We start from the raw sequence: 18395 nt of genomic DNA on the forward strand, positions 1-18395 counted from the left end.
TGTTATGTTAGTTTCAGGTGTATAGCACAGAAATTCAGTTATACATATACATAGGTTCATTCTTTTTTAAAGAACCAGATTTTAGTTTTACTGATATTTTTACTGTTTTCTTCATCTCTATTTCATTTATTTCTACTCGATCTTTATGATTTCTTTACTTCTACTAACTTTGGGTTTTGTTTGTTCTTCTTTCTGTAATTGCTTAGGTGTAAGGTTAGGTTGTTTGAGACTTTTCTTATTTCCTGAGGTAAGCTTGTACAGCTATAAACTTCTCCCTTAGAACTGCTTTTTCTGTGTCCCATAGGTTTTGGATCATCATGTTTTTGTTTTCATTTGTATCTAGGTATTTTCTGATTTCCTCTTTGATTTCTTCAGTGGTCCATTTGTTTAGTAGCATACTGTTTAGCCTCCATGTGTTTGTGTTTTTTGCAGTTTTTTTCTTGTAGTTGATTCCTAATCTCATAGCATTGTGGTCAGAAAAGATGCTTGATTATGATTTCAATTTTCTTAAGTTTACTGAGGCTTGCTTTGTGGCCCAGAATGTGATCAGTCCTGGAGTATATTCCATGTGAACTTGAATGTGTATTCTGCTGCTTTTGGATGGAATGCTCTATAAACATCAATTAAGTCCATCTGGTCTAATGTGTCACTTTAGCGCTGTGCTTCCTTACTGATTTTCTGTCTGGATGATCTGTCCATTGATATAAATGGGGTGTTAAAGTCCCCCGCTATTACTATGCTACTGTCAATTTCTCCTTTTATGTCCGTTAATAATTGCCTCACATATTATGGTGCTCCTATGTTGGGTGCATATATTGGGTTGGCCAAAAAGTTCGTTCGGGTTTTTCTGTAACATCTTAAGGAAAAACCTGAAAGAACTTTTTGGCCAACCCAATATAGTTACAATTGTTATCTCTTCTTCTTAGATTGATCCCTTGATCATTATGTGGTGTTCTTCTTTGTCTCTTGTAGCAGTCTTTATTTTAAAGTCTCTTTTGTCTGATATGAGTATTGCTATTGCAGCTTTCTTTTGATTTCCATTTGCATGGAATACCTTTTTCCATTCTCTCACTTTCAGTCTGTATGTGTCCCTATATCTGAAGTGGTCTCTTGTAGACTCTATATATACCAGTCTTGTTTTTCTATCAATTCATCCATTTGTAAACATGTCTTTTGGTTAGAGCATTTAATCCATTTACATTTAAGGTAATTATTTATATGTATGTTCTGACTGCCATTTTGTTAATTCTTTTGGATTTGTTTTTGTAGGTGTTTTTTCTTCCCTTCCTCTTTTGTTCTCTTCTCTTGTGATTTGATGACTATCTTCAAAGTTGTGTTTGGATTCCATTTTTTTGTTTGTTTGTGTGTGTGTGTATCTATTATAGATTTTTGGTTTGCATTTGCCATTAGGTTTTCATATAGCTGTCTATATATATACATGATTGTTTTAAGTTGTTGATCTCTTAATTTCAAGTGCACTTCAAGTATCCTGCATTTTTACTCTCCTCTCACAGTTACTGGGTTAGATATCATATTTGAATATGGATGATTTCCCACCTTTACTGTAGGTGTGCCTTTACCAGTGAGCTTTCCCATTTTGTAATCTTCTTGTTTCTAATTGTGGCCTTTTCTTTTCCACCTAGAGACGTTCCCTAAGCATTTGTTGTAAAGCTGGTTTGGTGGTACTGAATTCTTTTGGCTTTTGCTTGTCTGTAAAGCTTTTGATTTCTCCATCAAAATCTGAATGAGAGCCTTGCTGGGTAGAGAATCTTAGGTTGTGGGTTTTTCCCTTTCATCACCTTATTTATATTGTACCACTCTATTCTGGCCAGATTTTCTGCTGAAAAATCAGCTGATAACATACAAGGGAACCCCCATGAGGTTATTTGTTGCTTTTCCCTTGTTGCTTTTAATATTTTCTCTTTGTCAGTTTGATTACTATGTGCCTTGGCATGTTCCTCCTTTGGTTGATCCTATATGGTACTCTCTCCACTTCCTGGACATGGGTTTCTGTTTCCTTTCCCATGTTAGGGAATTTTTGGCTATTATCTCTTTATATCTCCTGAGGCCCTTTCCCCCTCTCTCCTCCTTCTGGGACCTCTACAATGTGAATGTTGGTACGTTTGATGTTGTCCCAGAGGTCTCTTAAACTATCCTCATTTGTTTTCATTTTTTTCTTTATTCTGTTATGTGGCAGTGATTTCCACCACTCTGTCTTGCAGCTCACTTATCCATTCTCTGCCTCACTTATTCTGTTACTGATTCCTTCTAGTGTGTTTTTCACCTCAGTTATTGTATTCAAGTCTGTTTGGCTGTTCTTTATATTTTCTAGCTCTTAGTTAAAAACTTCTTGTAACTTCTTGCTCTGTGCATCCATTGTTTTCCTGAGTTCTTGGATCATCTTTATGATCATTACTCTGAACTCTTTCTCAGGTACATTGTCTATCTCCACGTCACTTAGTTGTTCTTCTGGGGTTTTGTCTTGTTCCTTGGTCTGGAACATGCTCCTCTCCCCCTCATTTTGTCTAGATTTCTATTTGTATTTTTATGTATGTGGAAGGTTAGTTATGTTTCTTGACCTTGGAGAAGTGGCTCCCTGTAGGGGTTGTCCTATGTGTCCCAGAAGTACATTCCCTTCTTGTCACCAAGGGCCAGAGACCAGCTAGTCCCGGGGTAGGTTCTTATCTGTGTTTGTGGACTCAGTTCTGCAGGCTGCCAGACTGTAGTTTTCTTGCTTCTGGTGGGTGGAGCTGGGTCTTGACCCTCTGGTGGGTAGGGCCATGTCAAAGGGCATGTCTAGAGGTGGCTGTGGGCTCAGGAAGTCCTTATGCAGCCTGCCTGCTGATGTGTGGGGCTGTGTTCCTGCCCTGTTGCTTGTTTGGCCCGAGGAGTCCAGCACTGGGGCCTACAGGCTGTTGGGTGGGGCCAGATCATGGTACCAAGATGGCAGCCTCTAGGGGAGCTCATGCTAATAAATAACCCCCGGTACCTCTGCCACTGGTGTCCTTGTCCCCACAGTGAGCCACAGCTGCTCCCCCACCTCCCCAGGAAATCCTCCAGGACCAGCAGGTAGGTCTGGCCCAGGCTCCTAATGAAGTCACTGCTTTTGCCCTGGGTCATGGTGTACACAAGACCTTGTATGCACCCTCCAAGAGTGGGTCTCTGTTTCCCCTACTCCTGTGGAGCTCCTGGACTCAAGCCCCGCTGGCCTTCAACATCAAGTGCTCTGGGGGCTCCTTCTCCCAATGCCAGACCCCCAGGCTGGGAGCCTGACATGGGGTTCAGAACTCACTCCTGTGGGAGAACTTCTGTGATATAACTGTTCTCCAGTTTGTCGGTTGCCCACCCGGGGGTCATGGGGTTTGATTATATTGCGAGTGAGCCCCTTGTACCGTCTCATTGGGGTTCTTCTTAATGTCTTTGGATGTAGACTATCTTTTTTGGTAGGTTCCAGTCTTTTTTTAAATCAATGGTTGTTGAGCAGTTAGTTGTGATTTTGTTGTGCTTGTGAGAGGATGTGAGCTCAAGATCCATCTACTCCACCATCTTGTCCTGCTTTCCATTCAGATTTTGATTTTCCCTAAGTAAGTTCTCCTTCCTAAAATCAATCTGCTTGAGAATTTCCTATGGCCTGGAGTTCTCCTTTCCCAAACTCTTCCCTCTTACATCTTTCTTCTGCTTTACAGAAAAATGTTTCCACTAATTGCAAATCTCTTTATGATACAGGGTATACAATGCTTCCAGGCACATAGGAAGCGTAAGAGAATTGGTGGCATATATTGATAGTGGCAGGCCTTATTTCATCATGGCTACAAACCAATGGTCTTAGCTCTCCATTTTAAATTAGATTTCAGAAGTGAGCTGGCTGTCATAGGAACACCTACTAACACTTTTACTTGAACAGAAAAATGACTTTAGACATTTTTCTGACAGTCTGGTTGCCTTTACAATGAGTACACACTTTTAAATTATATGGTGGTCATCCTCCAGTAACTGAGTTAAGTGTGCAGTTCCAAAGTTTTGATGAAAATACATTGAAAGCACGTAAACACCAAATAACAATGCCAGAACTCACATTCTCTGTAACTATTTAAACATGGTAAGAAATTTGGAGGTTGATTTTTACAAGTATGAGTGAAGTATAAGGTTTTCAAATTTCTTTTTGGAGTAGGTAAACAAAAAATATGAAGACTAATTTTAGAGAAAGTTTAAGTCAATGGGCTGCACAGAGCCACTTGTAACATTTTCTTCTTTAGTATTTGAATAAACATAGATTCTGATGTATAATTGGACCCAAATCAGTTTTTTGGACAGGTAGGTTCTAAAGGTCAAATGTACTGCAGTCATGGAATTGGTGCCACAACCAATGGGTATGTGTAACTATTATGTCATTTCATAGTAGTGACTTGGTATCTGCATGATGGTATTTATACTGATCTTGGGTTAAATTTGTGAAGTTCTTTCATGAACTTGTAAATAACTTGGAATATTACTATAGAAAAAAAGGCGAGAAGATATTCCAAGAGACAGTATATAAATCATGGAGAATAAATGTTAAATTTTTTAATTATTTGCCATTTGCATTTCTATGTCAAAAATGAGCATTTTTAGATTTGGTTCCAAATATATTCCATTTCTTAAGGAAATGACATACAATGTAATTAGTTACTTTAAACTTAACAATAGTCTGCACAATGTCAAAAGATATTAAGCTAGAATGATATGGAGTAAATCACTTACTTGACTTTTTAGTTACTTAGATGTGCTGATAATGACATAATGTGCTTTCTATTACTCATTTTATATTAGGACTAGTTTTCCTCCAGGAATGGAACAGAGTGAAACATGTTTTATTTCAGTTAAATCTCGCCTTTTGTCTCTGCAAACCAATTTCTAATTATGATTTTATCTGCCAGAAGTGCTCCATCTCCTTGACAAAATGAGATTGTCTCAGAATGAAGTAAAAAGCCCTTTAGGAAAATGTGAAAGAAATTCAATTAATCTTATCTTCTTTTCTCTCCATAAAAAAAAATTCCCTTCCCATCCATACTCCAAATTTCATTTTAGCTTTAATTTTTAGAGTGAACTCATGCAGAAACATGGAGGCCAGTGGGCTGCTAGGGTCCATGAAAATGGTGATTGGAGGTCAGAATCTGGACACACATCCAGGCATAAAAAACAGCTACTTTATCACAGATTTTCATTGGCTGCAAATAAATCTATCAGAGATATGAGAATCTAATATACAAAGTGTTTGTCTCTAGCTCCATAATAATGTACACTTCCTATAGAAGAGCTTTCATAAAGTATTTGAGCTTTGGGGAAGGTAGTAGCTCTCCTTTGTCTTCTGTCTACTGCTATCTCCTCAGGAGTAAGTATCCTGTAGGCATTCACTCTAGTCACTCTGTTCATTCACTTTACTCATTGGTCTTAAAAAAAGAAGCTAGAAAAGATGGAGAAATAAGACTGTCTTCTGTTAACTGACAGTGTGGTGATGTCTGGGTTTTATAAAATATTATGAGAAAATTATTATGATAAAAATTAAAGTATAGGGATTTCATAACATAAGTATTATTGCTACATGAAAAGAATACCAAGATGAGCTGGAAAACTTTCACAATAATAGCTTTAGAACATATGAATGCATTTAACCAAGTGCTCTGGATACATTAAAAAAGTAATTTAGGATAAGCATACTTGAAACATTTGTCTTATAGAGGGTGTAGAGTAATTCAGATTCTTGACAAACATTATGAATTGCTTCTTAAAAACTTGGATAGATTAGAACACTCATTTCGAATGCAATGCCAACATGTAGTGTTCTTACAGTTTTAGAATTAGATTAATGGTGCTTAAAATTAGCATATGGATTTTTCAGTTTCTCCTCTCTGCTTCTGGGGCAAATTATGATTGGCATGTTTTTTGTTTTTCATTTTGCAGTCTGGTGACTTCCACTTTAGACTAGTCTTTGTCCTCATTCAATGTCAAATTCACTTTAATATCCCTTTTATTACTGACGTTTCTATCACTAATATATAAAGCTTCAAAAATTTATCTGTGAATGAAAAGTAGCATTTTGTTCCTCATAAATGCCTCAAACACTTTCTAAAGCTATAAAGACTCCAAGTTATTCTTTAAAGACTTCTTTAAAGGTCATAATTGTTGTCTCTCATGTCTTTTCTTAGACAACTTTTAAAATAATTAATTAATTAATTAATTAATTTTTGGCTGCTTTGGGTCTTCGTTTCTCCACACAGGCTTTCTCTAGTTGTGTCGAGTGGGGGCTACTCTTTGTTGAGGTGCGCAGGCTTCTCATTGAGGTGGCTTCTCTTGTCACAGAGCACGGGCTCTAGGTGAGTGGGCTTCAGTAGTTGTGGCACGTGGGCTCAGCAGCTGTGGCTCTCGGGCTCTAGAGCGCAGGCTCTGGCAGGCGGATTCTTAACCACTGTGCCACCAGGGAAGTCCCTCATGTCTTTTTTTAAAACCACAAAAATATGTAACTCATTTAAATTGCAAACATTTTAAATGACACCTGTTTCTGATTTGTGCACATTATTTTCCAGTCTCTGGAGTACAACTGAAAGCTGAAAAATGTTTTGAACTGAATGAGTGACAAGGGCAACTAAAAAAAACAAACTGGAATAATTTAGAGAGGAAAAAATCCTCTAATGAGAATATGACATAATATAACCCTTAAAAATCTGGCTAAAGGGGCTTCCCTGGTGGCGCAGTGGTTAGGAATCCACCTGCCAATGCAGGGGACACGGGTTTGAGTCCCAGTCCGGGAAGATCCCACATGCCGTGGAGCATATAAGCCCGTGTGCCACAACTACTGAGCCTGTGTTCTAGAGCCTGCAAGCCACAACTACTGAGCCCGCATGCTACAACTACTGAAGCCCACGTGCCAAGAGCCCGTGCTCCGTAACAAGAGAAGCCACTGCAATGAGAAGCCCGTGCACCACAACGAAGAGTAGCCCCCACTCGCTGCAACTAGAGAAAGCCCGTGTGCAGCAACGAAGACCCATTGCAGCCAAAAATAAATAAAGTAAATAAATTTATAAAAAAAAAAATCTGGCTAAGGAGTTTGCAGTCTGGCTGGTTATTCCAAATGCTTCAGTATCTACCCCCTTCCTTCCTTGGTGCCTGGTGCACCTGTAGGGAGTGTAATGTTAGTGTTGTGCACTGCCACCTCTTCAGAAGGATTCTTGGATTGAAGAGCTGGAGAAGTTATAAAATATGGACAACGTAAGTGCTCTAACCTCTGTCTGCTCCCACAATACAATGACCCTGGTGTTCACAGCATCACAGGAGAGACAAAGGACCATTCCTGACATTGTGAGATCTGTGATCAAGTCCTACCCTTGCTCTTGATGGTTCTAGGACATTGAGACTCACATAATCACTCTGAGAATTAGTTTTATCATCTGTAGAATGGGTACACATTATTGTTCTTGACAAAACTATACTGCTGATTAAAATGAGGTAATAGTTGTTTTGGAAAAACATAAAACTATAATGTAAATATGTTCTTCCAGTATTTCAAAACTTAGTAAGATGTTCCTCACAGGGTAAGTTCTTCATAAATGTTTGAGTGATGGCTGGGAGTAAAGGTTATTATTGAGTTCATTTTCCTTCTTCAGCCCACATGATCAGTGGGGGCTCTCAGGGAGTGTGATGGGTGAATGGGCTGAGTAAGCGTGTGGAAGCTCATGGTAACTCAGGTGAAGCCATTGTGCATCCTGGTCTTGGTTTCTGGAACACATTTCCATGAGCTGCATCCTAGCAAGTTTTTTGTGAAGGGAAGTCTTTTATACATGACAGAAACTAATAAAATTCAGAGGCTTATTAATATTCTTAGATTTTGTCCATGGAATTGAGGTGGTTTCTTAGAAGATTTTAACGATTTATACAAGTTCATATTCTTTTGATCAAGGACATGTTACAACATACTACACCTCATCAATATACAATGCTCCTTTCACATTTTTGTGTAACAATTTTGCTACTGAAATTGATTTTCTTTCTACCATCACTACACATTATCTAAAACAGTTATAACACCTACAACCTTGTATGTTGATTATGCACTTATTTGCATGTCTGTCTCCACTAGACTCTGAGATCATAAAGGGAAGAGAGTGTACATTATTCATCTGTTTTAACCTCCTGTATCCTGCAACTCTGTCACATGATTGTTACTCATCATTTGACTCAAAGAATGAGTGGATTAATCAATTACCTACTGATCACTAAGACAAAGTATAAAATAATGCCTAATACTGAGGTACGTTTACTGAGAACTCTTCTCATTTCTCCTTTCTTCTTAGCTGAACTGTGAAAACATGTTTGAAGAGGTCTATTTCCATTTAGTTTTAAATATATATATATATGCTATGAAGTGGCTTAGGCATTCTTGCTCCTTCTAGTAAGACCATACCAAAAGTGTTTCTCAACTCTTCCTTTGCTTAATTGCTTTCTCCTGCTTGCAAAAGCAAGGATTATAGATAAGTCTGACCCATGGGAATGTGAGAGGAGAAGAAGCAACTAGAAGAAAAATTATTCAAAAAAAAGACATTTCTCACCCTATCCTATACTGGTTTTAGGTTAAGTTGTAGCAATAAATGTCCCAACGTTTTCTCACCTTGACATGTCTTTCCATTGAGCATGAGTTGGTAGCCAGGTGGGCAGATACACTGATAGCTCCCAAAGGTATTTTTACACTCATGCTGGCAGGTGTCTCTATTTTCACATTCATCAATATCTGTGCAGAAAAAAAAGCAGTGTGTGTAACCATGCAAAACAAAGGCAGAAACTGTGACAGAATCAACTATAAACAAGTTGTTGACATACAACAGAAAACTTGATTTTATACTTGTGCTTAAAAATGTTCAAAGCTGTTTCATATCAGTATGTTTTTAATGGAGTACAATATAAACTGTCCTGTATTATAAAATATGAACATCTCTTCTGTGTATAAGCATATATGAGCTGAAGCCCCAAACTGGCCAATTGCAATATTAGTTAAGTAATTAAGATTGGAATGACAGATGAAACAGACCTGTACAGGATCCTAAACCACCAAGGTACTAAACACTTGACAGAACACAGTAGAATTTACCTAAAAGATAAAGTTTCTATTGAGATTAATTGGGAAAAGAAATACTCGTTTCTATTTTATTTAAAGTTTAGCGGCCCCTCTCTCTCCAACAGCCATGCTTGTAGCTTTCCCATATGCAGATATCATTAAGTGGAGGCGGTTTTATCTTTGCGATAGGAATATTCATCCAACGTCATACAATTGTAAAGTACTAATGGCAACTAGATATACATATAGTTGCTGTGTTACTTTGGGCCAGCCACCTAACTTCTCAGGATCTCAGTTGATTCTTCTACCAACAGGAGTCACTGATACAATCTCCCTACTTCACAGGCTTGTTGGAAGGTTCGAACACGTAATATATGAAAAACATTTTATAAATTATAAAGAGCTAAGCTACCTGCTATTACTAAACAAAGTCAAGAAAACAGCAATAAAAGGAGTGGGAATAGATAGTAAAAAATTAATTGATATTTGCTTTCAGAATGAGAGATGGGATTTGAGAGGCCTCAGATTTCTTGTCTCAGTTGTGTTTTGCCTAATATTAAAATGTGCCAACCAGTGTTAGAAGGAAGAGAACGTGGTATGAAATGGGAGCAGGAGTGCTGAGGGCTGGAAGTAAAGGGAAGACAAAGTGAAATCCTGGAGATGACTCAGCAAAAGGACCTGTTCATTGTGCATATGCTCAGATGATAATTGCAATGACTCAAAATCTGTTAATGACAAACGCTCATCAAATATTTGTCACTGTTTTTGCCCCAGTTTGGTTAACCAAAGCACTCATTGCAGAACTTTTGATATATTTTTACTTTTTCCCTTTATAATCGGCTTTAACCTAAGATAACAACAGAAATGTAAATGACGTTGAACTCCAAGTAGTCGACATCACACTTTCCAGAGTATGAATTTTAAAGTGGCCCCAAGTGTGATTTTGGTGTTCAGAAGCAATGCAACATTCGTTTTCCCTATTAAGCTTTGGAATCAATTCCCTAAAAAGCTAAATCTTAGCCCAAGTCTAACAAAATTCCATGGTGTTAATCTGAATCTTTTGTAAGCTGTCTATCCTAGATGGTTAATTAAAGGCATTTGGTGTTTACTGCAGGTTGCTTGTTACATAATTCCAAAGCTGTCTGCAATCTTAGTGTAAATTTCTTTATTAGTACCAACGCCAGAAAATACTCACCATATTTTAAGAAATATTTCTAAATGTCTAAGCCTATTTATTGCCCCCAAATAAAACTTAAATATCCAGTCATAGACTAGTTATAGAAATTTACTTTAGAGTCTCCAAGATTAGTCCTCACTCTGAAATAGTAGCTGCCTCACATAGTAGATGGTTTCGGGAAGGTGATTCATATAAACATATTAGTGTAATATAAACACAAAGACACAGAAAACATTCATAAGACTCTACTGTGATGAAACTACAGGGCACAGATTGTGATAAAGAAATGGAGAACTGGTTATTAATCAGGGACTCTTTCTTCAAATGACTTGGACCTTCAGATGATCTAGAAGAAATTGACTAGATGGTATATGGTGTGGGAAATACCATTTCACTCATTTATCAGAGCATAAACAAGGATTTTTGGAGCAGGAGAGTAAAGGTAGAAGAGAAGAGTTGTCTAAGACGAAGGCAGAGAATGGAATGTTAATAGGATATGAAAACCCTTCAGTGGGAATGACTATTCAGAAGAAACATTGAAAGACAAAATGTCAGATGTTAATTCTGTCAATAAAATAGTGAAAAGTTTCACTAACAAAGAGGTAAAAATTGTGGGCATGAAAAATTACCAAAATTACCAATGGAAAAAAACCAATAAGAATGGTTTGGAGCAGGCTGAGAGCAATGTTTGACATACTCCCAAGGACAGTGGAGTCCACAGGTTTAGTAATTAAGTAGTGTTTGACCATATGGGGCAAAATGTTGAGAGTTGTTAATGAACCCATGAATGTTTCAAGTTCAAGGAGTAAAAGAAACTAGCACTGTCCACAGTTCTAGGAAGCTGATCACAGGGAGGAGATTCCATGTGCATCATATTATGCTTTAGGTACTTCAAGACAGCCAGACAGAAAAGTTCTGGGAACACCTGGGCCTAGAGAATAAAGGTTAAAGAGTAAGGATCCAGAGGGTTTGAAGGTCCAGCTGAGTGGAGATAATGTGAGAAGCTGAGTCTGCCTAAGAGTGACTAAGGAAGCATGTCTAAGAAGATAATGATGCAGGAACAGGGCTTGGAGAAGGGTAGAAAAAGAAATGACAAAAACTGAAGTCAGAAGATATTTCTTTTAAATATCTAAAAAATGTTTAACAGAGAGCATATCTGGGCGAGAATAAGCAACGTGTGGAATGCTTACGAAAAATTCAAGAACATGAGGTTAGCATAGGGGTCTTCAAATTTATACAGAATTTCTTTCTTCCCTCCCCTCTTGCCTCCCTCCTCCCTTTCTTCTTTGCTTTCTCATTTCTTCTGACAAACTGTGGGGCTAATTTGTGTTTGCTAATTCCCCTTGGTGCATAGCTCAGTGACATGCAAACTGTGGATACTCACAGAAAATTGAATTAAATGAATGACAGATGGAATTGTTTGCAACTTAACTGAAGACAAGGTCTCAATTTTTGAGTTGGAAATTACACTTCACTTTTGCAAACAAATTAAATTACAGACTTGAGTTTAGGTAAAGATACTGAAAGCACATATGTTAGAACAGTGGAAACAAGTTAGTTTTGTCCTGGCTTACATTATCTTTTCAGTGACTTACATATATACAAAATAATTGAACTGAGAGGTTCCATGGGGAGTGTGTAACAACAGTCACGGCAGTGCTGGTTGCAGACAGAACAAGCAGTCCACACAGTAGCTGAGAGTTTCACTTTTAACCCACTGCTTTGGCCCCCATCAGATAAAGCCATAATCTGATAGTATTATATTATGGTGGCAAGATGCATATTCTTTTTTTAAACACCATATTCTGGATGCCACTGAATTTTATTTCTATATAGCATTAAATTTAGTAACACTTTCAGGGGTGATCAAAAAAGAGAAACTGCCAATACAAAACAATACATTATCAGAATGTACACATGTAAATACATCATTTGATAAAACTGGTAATAGTTTTAGGTGCCAGAGTAAATGTCTTGAAACTTAGGTCATCCCAGATTTGAGATCAGCTGTAGTTCACTACACACAAACTCTCACAGGTGCTGTATATATGCTTAGACTCTGGTCCATGAAGTGAGCCCACAGAAAGGAAATGGAATATGGCTGACATTTACCTACACATGTGTCATGGCTCGCCTCAGAGCCTGCAGGGCAAGTTTTTCTAATAGTCCTTCTAGTCTTGGAGAGAGACGTTCTGCTGTTCCTATACTCTGAGTAGGAGCTGTAGAGATGTGAGTACTGTCTGTAATGCTGTTGAGGTTGATAGTTGTTTCTCACGGGGGAGAACCGTGCAAGGTTATAGCTATTGTACTGAGTGCCATAATTTGGCAGCCTCTCCAATCCAGCGCAAGATTTCCCGTCCCCTAATAAATGTTGTCCTGGTGGACACATACACTTGAAGCTGCCGGGGGTGTTGGAGCACTGATATGCACAAGGCTTAGGCACTTGTTCACATTCATTAATGTCTGCTCGTGTGCCATGATACATAAAAAAGAGAAAAAAAAACAAAACATACACACATATACACACAGAAAACACAGGAATAAAGAATCAGTCTGTGAAACAAACTGAAGACATTATGTTACCCTCCAAAGCAGGGAATACAGTAATTTCTCAGCTGTTGTGAACTTTTGAAAAAGCTTTCATCATTCAGCTATGAATATATAGATTCTATGACTCTCCCTGAAGATTGTTTTACATGTACAGTAGAATCATATAGGGTCATAATGGAAAATGTGGTCTTGAATCCAGAAAAACTAGAGTTCAAAGCTAACATATAGATCTTAATTTTGTTGGTGGAGTGAAGAATGCAGTCAGATCTCTAGTTTGCATTTAATTACAATATTGATCACTAGTGCTTCTAATCTTTCATATAATTACAAGTTTCAGATGCAAGAATGTACAATGTACACCTACAAATAGTTTTATTTTCCTTTGTTTCTTTTGCATCAATAATTATTAATGAATAATCATGTCAAGCACATTTTCTTAAAAAAATTAAAAAGAAGGAAATGAAGATACAGAATCATTCTTCCTAAGATAAACTCAAAGTTCAAAAATTAAAGTTATTTTTCTTTCTATTCCTAGGTCAACACAGAGTATGTACTCCTAACTCTTCTTGTAAATTGAAAAAGTGAATAAAGACCAGAGATCAAAAGCAAATTCTTTAATTCATTACCACAGTGGCATGAAAGAAAACAACATGAATAAGTAGAATAAAAGTAGTAAATTGTGCTTTAAAAATTATTTTAGTAGGCAAAAGTTAAAATTAACATTTTAAATCTCTTTAAGGCAATGGCCCTACCTTCTTCACTGACTTATCCCCCAGCCCAATTTCTGACATTCAGCTTCAAGTCAAATTAGTGAACAAATAAACACATTTCATTCTGCTAGGTCACTGTAATGACTGATCAAAATGTTAAATTATATACAAATTACAATATCTAAATAGAAGACTAAAATGATATTCCTGCTATTAAAAAGTATTTATTTTAAAAGCATTCATAATAATGATACTACATTAAACATTTTCTATGTGCAAAGTACTATGCTAGGGACTACATAAGGACAGAACTAAGTCTTTATGGAAGAATTTGCTATAAAGAATTAAATAGACAACCAAGGCATCCAATTTTAAAAGTATTGATATAATAGCATGCAAACCAAAGGCCAGTATTTAAAAGCTCACACAATTTTTTTTTCTGCATGTAAATGTAAATATTCTGAGGTGAAATATAATTTTATAGGTCAGTTTCTTGATTGTAAATGTATTAATTTAAAAAAAAGCATATGGTTACCTTCTTATAGACGTCTTCTACTATCGTTACCTGCCTTACTTTACATTCAACTATAACTAAGATGGAAACAAATAGGCAATTGGGAGAATTAAATGAGATTCTTAGCACAGGGAATGGCATATAGTATGCACAAAACATATGGTAGATAAAGTAATAATTATCAATTCACTTAAATTGTGTGTTGACATTTTAATCCTTCATAACTAAACATTCATAGTACATACAGATATACTTCATATTCAAATAAAATGTATCTATGCAAACATTTACATCACATGCATAGAGAGATAATCAATGAGCTAATCTTCATAATTAAGTCGTCATGGTAATTATACCACAGCCTCACTTTGATATGTATAGTGCATAGTAAGCACTCCGTAAGTAGTTATTATTATCACTTGAAAGTCAGTGTAAATTGAATTCAATATGAAGTCTCTAAGAAGTAATTCAACTTATGTAATGGACTACTTAAACCAACTTACAAATCTAATTGTAGCAAGAAAGTATTTGAGGATAGAGTGGTCCTAACCAAGCTGGTAAAATAGTTACCCAGCCTTTATTACTCAATAAGAGTTCCTGTTAACTTACCCATACAGGGTCTTCCAATTCCTTGAGACCGGTAACCTCTTGGACATACACAACGATAGCTGCCTCTCATATTCTCACATATCTGGTTATATCTGCACTGATGGGTCCCATCTCTACACTCATCAATATCTAGAGACATGGAGGGCAATAAAAAGCAATAACATTTCCTATTTCAAAACCTAAAGTCATTATATTTATTTATTTTTTAACATCTTTATTGGAGTATAATTGCTTTACAATGTTGTTAGTTTCTGCTTTATAACAAAGTGAATCAGCTATACATATACCTATATCCCCATATCCCCTCCCTCTTGCATCTTCCTCCCACCCTCCCTATCCCACCCCTCCAGGTGGTCACAAAGCACTGAGCTGATCTCCCTGTGCTATGCGGCAAGTCATTATATTTAAAATGAACATTTTAATTGCTTAGAACGTTGCATTTCTCACCACGTGGTTGAGACCTGGAGTCAGAAAACCTGGGTTCAAGTCCCAGCTCTGCCACTTGTTAACGGGTCCCTTTTCCTCTTCTTGCTCCCTACTACGGGAAGAGTTTTCTTCTCAGCTTTCCCCCCTTTACTATATCCCTCCTTTTATGGCCATCCTATTTATACTAGTGACTCTAGTGAGCTTGCTGATGTGGACTTAACAGCAACATTTCCACATTGCTACTTATCCACAGTCCCAAATTTCTAGCTGCTGGCTGCTCATCTCCATTGCCATGTTTTACTAGTACTTCAAACTCAGCATGTATCCAGTATCTTATCACTACTCCCTTATTTATAATAACAGTATTCTTTTATTCCCCAGTCAACCTGGCTGCAAACCTCAGAGTTATCTTTAAACCTATTCTCTGTTTCCAAGATTGGGTAATTCTACTTCCTTCAAACAAACCCATATATCCCCACTTTCCATTTCCTCATTTAGCTATATTTTTGCTGTAGTTTCTTAAACATCTTCTGATATTTCAGCTTCTCTCATTTCTAATTAATCTTATACATAATTACAGAATCAAGATTCTTAAAAATACTTAGTTACACATAACTGCATATGATGCTGTGAGTTGGCTACTATTCTTAGGAATTAAGAAAAATATTTACCTATATCCATATTGCTGAGGAGTCTTTGAAATCTGATAGTCCACCCCCCTTACTTTTTTTTTTAAGTATACTAAACTTCCATTTACCTCAACTAGTATCAACAAGTGGTCAATACTCCCTCATTTATATCTACACCCTCCCCTCACTCTTATATTATTTTGAAACAAATCCAAGATAGATTGTAACTTTATTAATAAATACTTCAGTATGAAATTCTTAAAATGTCCCATTTTTTAAAATGAGAAACTTAAACTCAAATTTCTGTGTCATCTTAAGACTTGTTTGAGGTCAAATAGCTGTCAAGAAAGGAGGATGGGTGGAGAAACCACTGTGTAACAATCTGGAATAGGGTATGTTGCAGGCAAAATAAAGACTCCCTGAAGATATCCATGTCCTAATCCTTGGAACATGTGAATATGTTCCCTTAAATGGCAAAATGGACTCTGCAGATGTGATTACATTGAGGTGGGAAGAGTATCCTAGTTCATAAATCCAATCTAATCACAGGGGCCCTTAAAAAAAGTAGAAGAGGGAGGCAGCAAAGTGGAAACCCAGACATACGGCAACACAAGAAGAATTCAGCCCAAAATTTCTGGCTTTGAAAATGTAGTAAGAGGACCACAAGCAAAGGAGAGTGGGTGGCCTTGAGAAGCTGGAGAAGGCAAGAGAACATTTTCTCTCCTAGTGAACCCAGAAGGAACACAGCCATGTCAACAGCATGATTTTATCGCAGTGAGACCCGTTTTGGACTTCTGACCTCAAGAATTGTAAGAATGTAAATTTGTGTTGCTTTAAACTGTCAGTATTGTGGTAATTTGTTATAGTAGCAATAGAAAACTGATAAAACAAGGTTAAAAAAAAAAAAAAAGAAAGGAGGATGAAGTTTAACATGTTTTCTCTAAGTCCAGCTCTTGCCCCCTCATACAGGGCTATTTTTCTTTCCTTTTTCTACCACCTCCATCTATTAACATTCCATTCAAGACTATATTTAAATGTGATCACTTCTATGACACTGCTGATAGTCACTCCTATTAGATATGATCATTCTTCCGAGTACACTGGTACAATTTTATTTGTACCTCTTTTATGATATTTCATCCCAACTTGCATAATAGTTTTTTTTTTTTTTTTTTCTTTTGGTGAGGGGAGTGGAGTTGGCCGATCTACCCCAGTTGATTGTAAGTACATGAGAGCAGGCATGCTATCAGTTTCAGTTTTGTACATTGTGCACCTCATAGTTCTGCTAACTATGGCAGACTGGTACAGAATAGGCACACAAAGAACAAACTTAGGGAGAAATATAATTTACTTTATTGCCTGGTTATTGATTTGACATTTAAAGAATATTTAGTTTTAAAATAATTATATTTTGAACTTTTAATAAATCTCTACAAACATAATTTTTTTCTTAACCCTTCCAATGAAATTCTTAATATATATGCTAAATTTCATATTAGAAATTATATGACATAATATTAATGTATGTGGATATTAAACTATATAAACCAATTGTGTAACTGATGGGAGCTCAAAATGGGCTATGTCTCCCTGGTGAGCTTTCATTTCCTGGTATAGCCATGACCCTGGGACCCCAGAGCTCAACAATACTAGAAGTTGGGAGTAAAAAACCTATAGAAAAAGATATTTCCTTGTTAGATTAAATTTATTCTAATCATTAGTTTTAAGAATGGATGCCTTATTTGGCTTGTTGATGGTAAACGAATCTCAGTCACTGAGATAGCCAGACACTCACCAATGCAGGTTCCGTTTTCTGCCTTGGTCATTCCGTTTGGACAAAGATCAATGCACTTATAGCCACCGCGGGTGTTCTTGCAGTGCTGATCTGGTCTGCATACATTCTGTCTACACTCATTTACATCTTGATAGAAGGACAAAGGTAATGCAGATTGAGAAAGTGATTTCTTCCGACTTTACATAAAAATTATACCTTCAGATTTTAAGGATATCATAAACTAATATAGATGATTATATAATCATGGTGTAAGGTTAAAGTGTTTAAATCAATCAAGTTATGTAACGTACTTTATTTTAAGACGTTATGATAAAAATAAAAAACAAAATATTACTTCACATAGCTGGTAGCCATACCAACCACTTCCTCCTCCTAGAAAAAGAAAAATTACATATTTATACATTATATATAAGTATATATATATACATATAAATTATGATTTTGTGAAAAAAATTCATAATATAATAGGGGAAATGTTAAAAAACATGGTTATGTAATTAGAAGATGAAACCTGTAATGTATAGCATTTGCTTCCATTTCATTTTTGCATGGATCACATACATGATGCATGGTATTACAATCCAGCCCAGGACACGGCACATGGATTAGATAAGGCACCATTAAGAAGTTACAAAGGGAGATTGGAAGCAAGATGGCAGAGTAGAAGGACGTGCTATCACTCCCTCTTGCGAGAACACCAGAATCACAACTAGCTGCTGGACAATCATCAAGAGGAAGACACTGGAACTCACCAAAAAAGATACCCCACATCCAAAGACAAAGGAGAAGCCACAATGAGTGGGTAGGAGGGGCGCAATCACAGTAAAATCAAATCCCATAACTGCTGGGTGGGTGACTCACAGACTGGAGAACACTTATACCACAGAAGTCCACCCACTG

At 36.9% G+C, this 18395-nt stretch overlaps 1 protein-coding gene across 5 annotated transcripts in view; it reads right to left on the bottom strand.

The window, feature by feature from the left end:
- The window catches only part of HMCN1 (hemicentin 1), a 508722-nt gene that overhangs the window by 12681 nt on the left and 477646 nt on the right, over positions 1-18395 (bottom strand). For 3 of the 5 annotated variants that reach the window (XM_061187531.1, XM_061187529.1, XM_061187530.1), the window contains 4 exons: positions 17496-17621; positions 14646-14774; positions 12375-12725; positions 8642-8761 (listed from right to left, as the gene is read on the bottom strand). In XM_061187531.1, the coding sequence (XP_061043514.1) occupies positions 8642-8761; positions 12375-12725; positions 14646-14774; positions 17496-17621 (726 nt within the window). The remainder of the gene's footprint in view (positions 1-8641; positions 8762-12374; positions 12726-14645; positions 14775-17495; positions 17622-18395) is intronic. The other 2 variants (XM_061187532.1, XM_061187534.1) reach the window with 2 other exon arrangements.

Source organism: Eubalaena glacialis, chromosome 3, assembly GCF_028564815.1.
Source record: "Eubalaena glacialis isolate mEubGla1 chromosome 3, mEubGla1.1.hap2.+ XY, whole genome shotgun sequence".
Taxonomy (NCBI): domain Eukaryota; kingdom Metazoa; phylum Chordata; class Mammalia; order Artiodactyla; family Balaenidae; genus Eubalaena; species Eubalaena glacialis.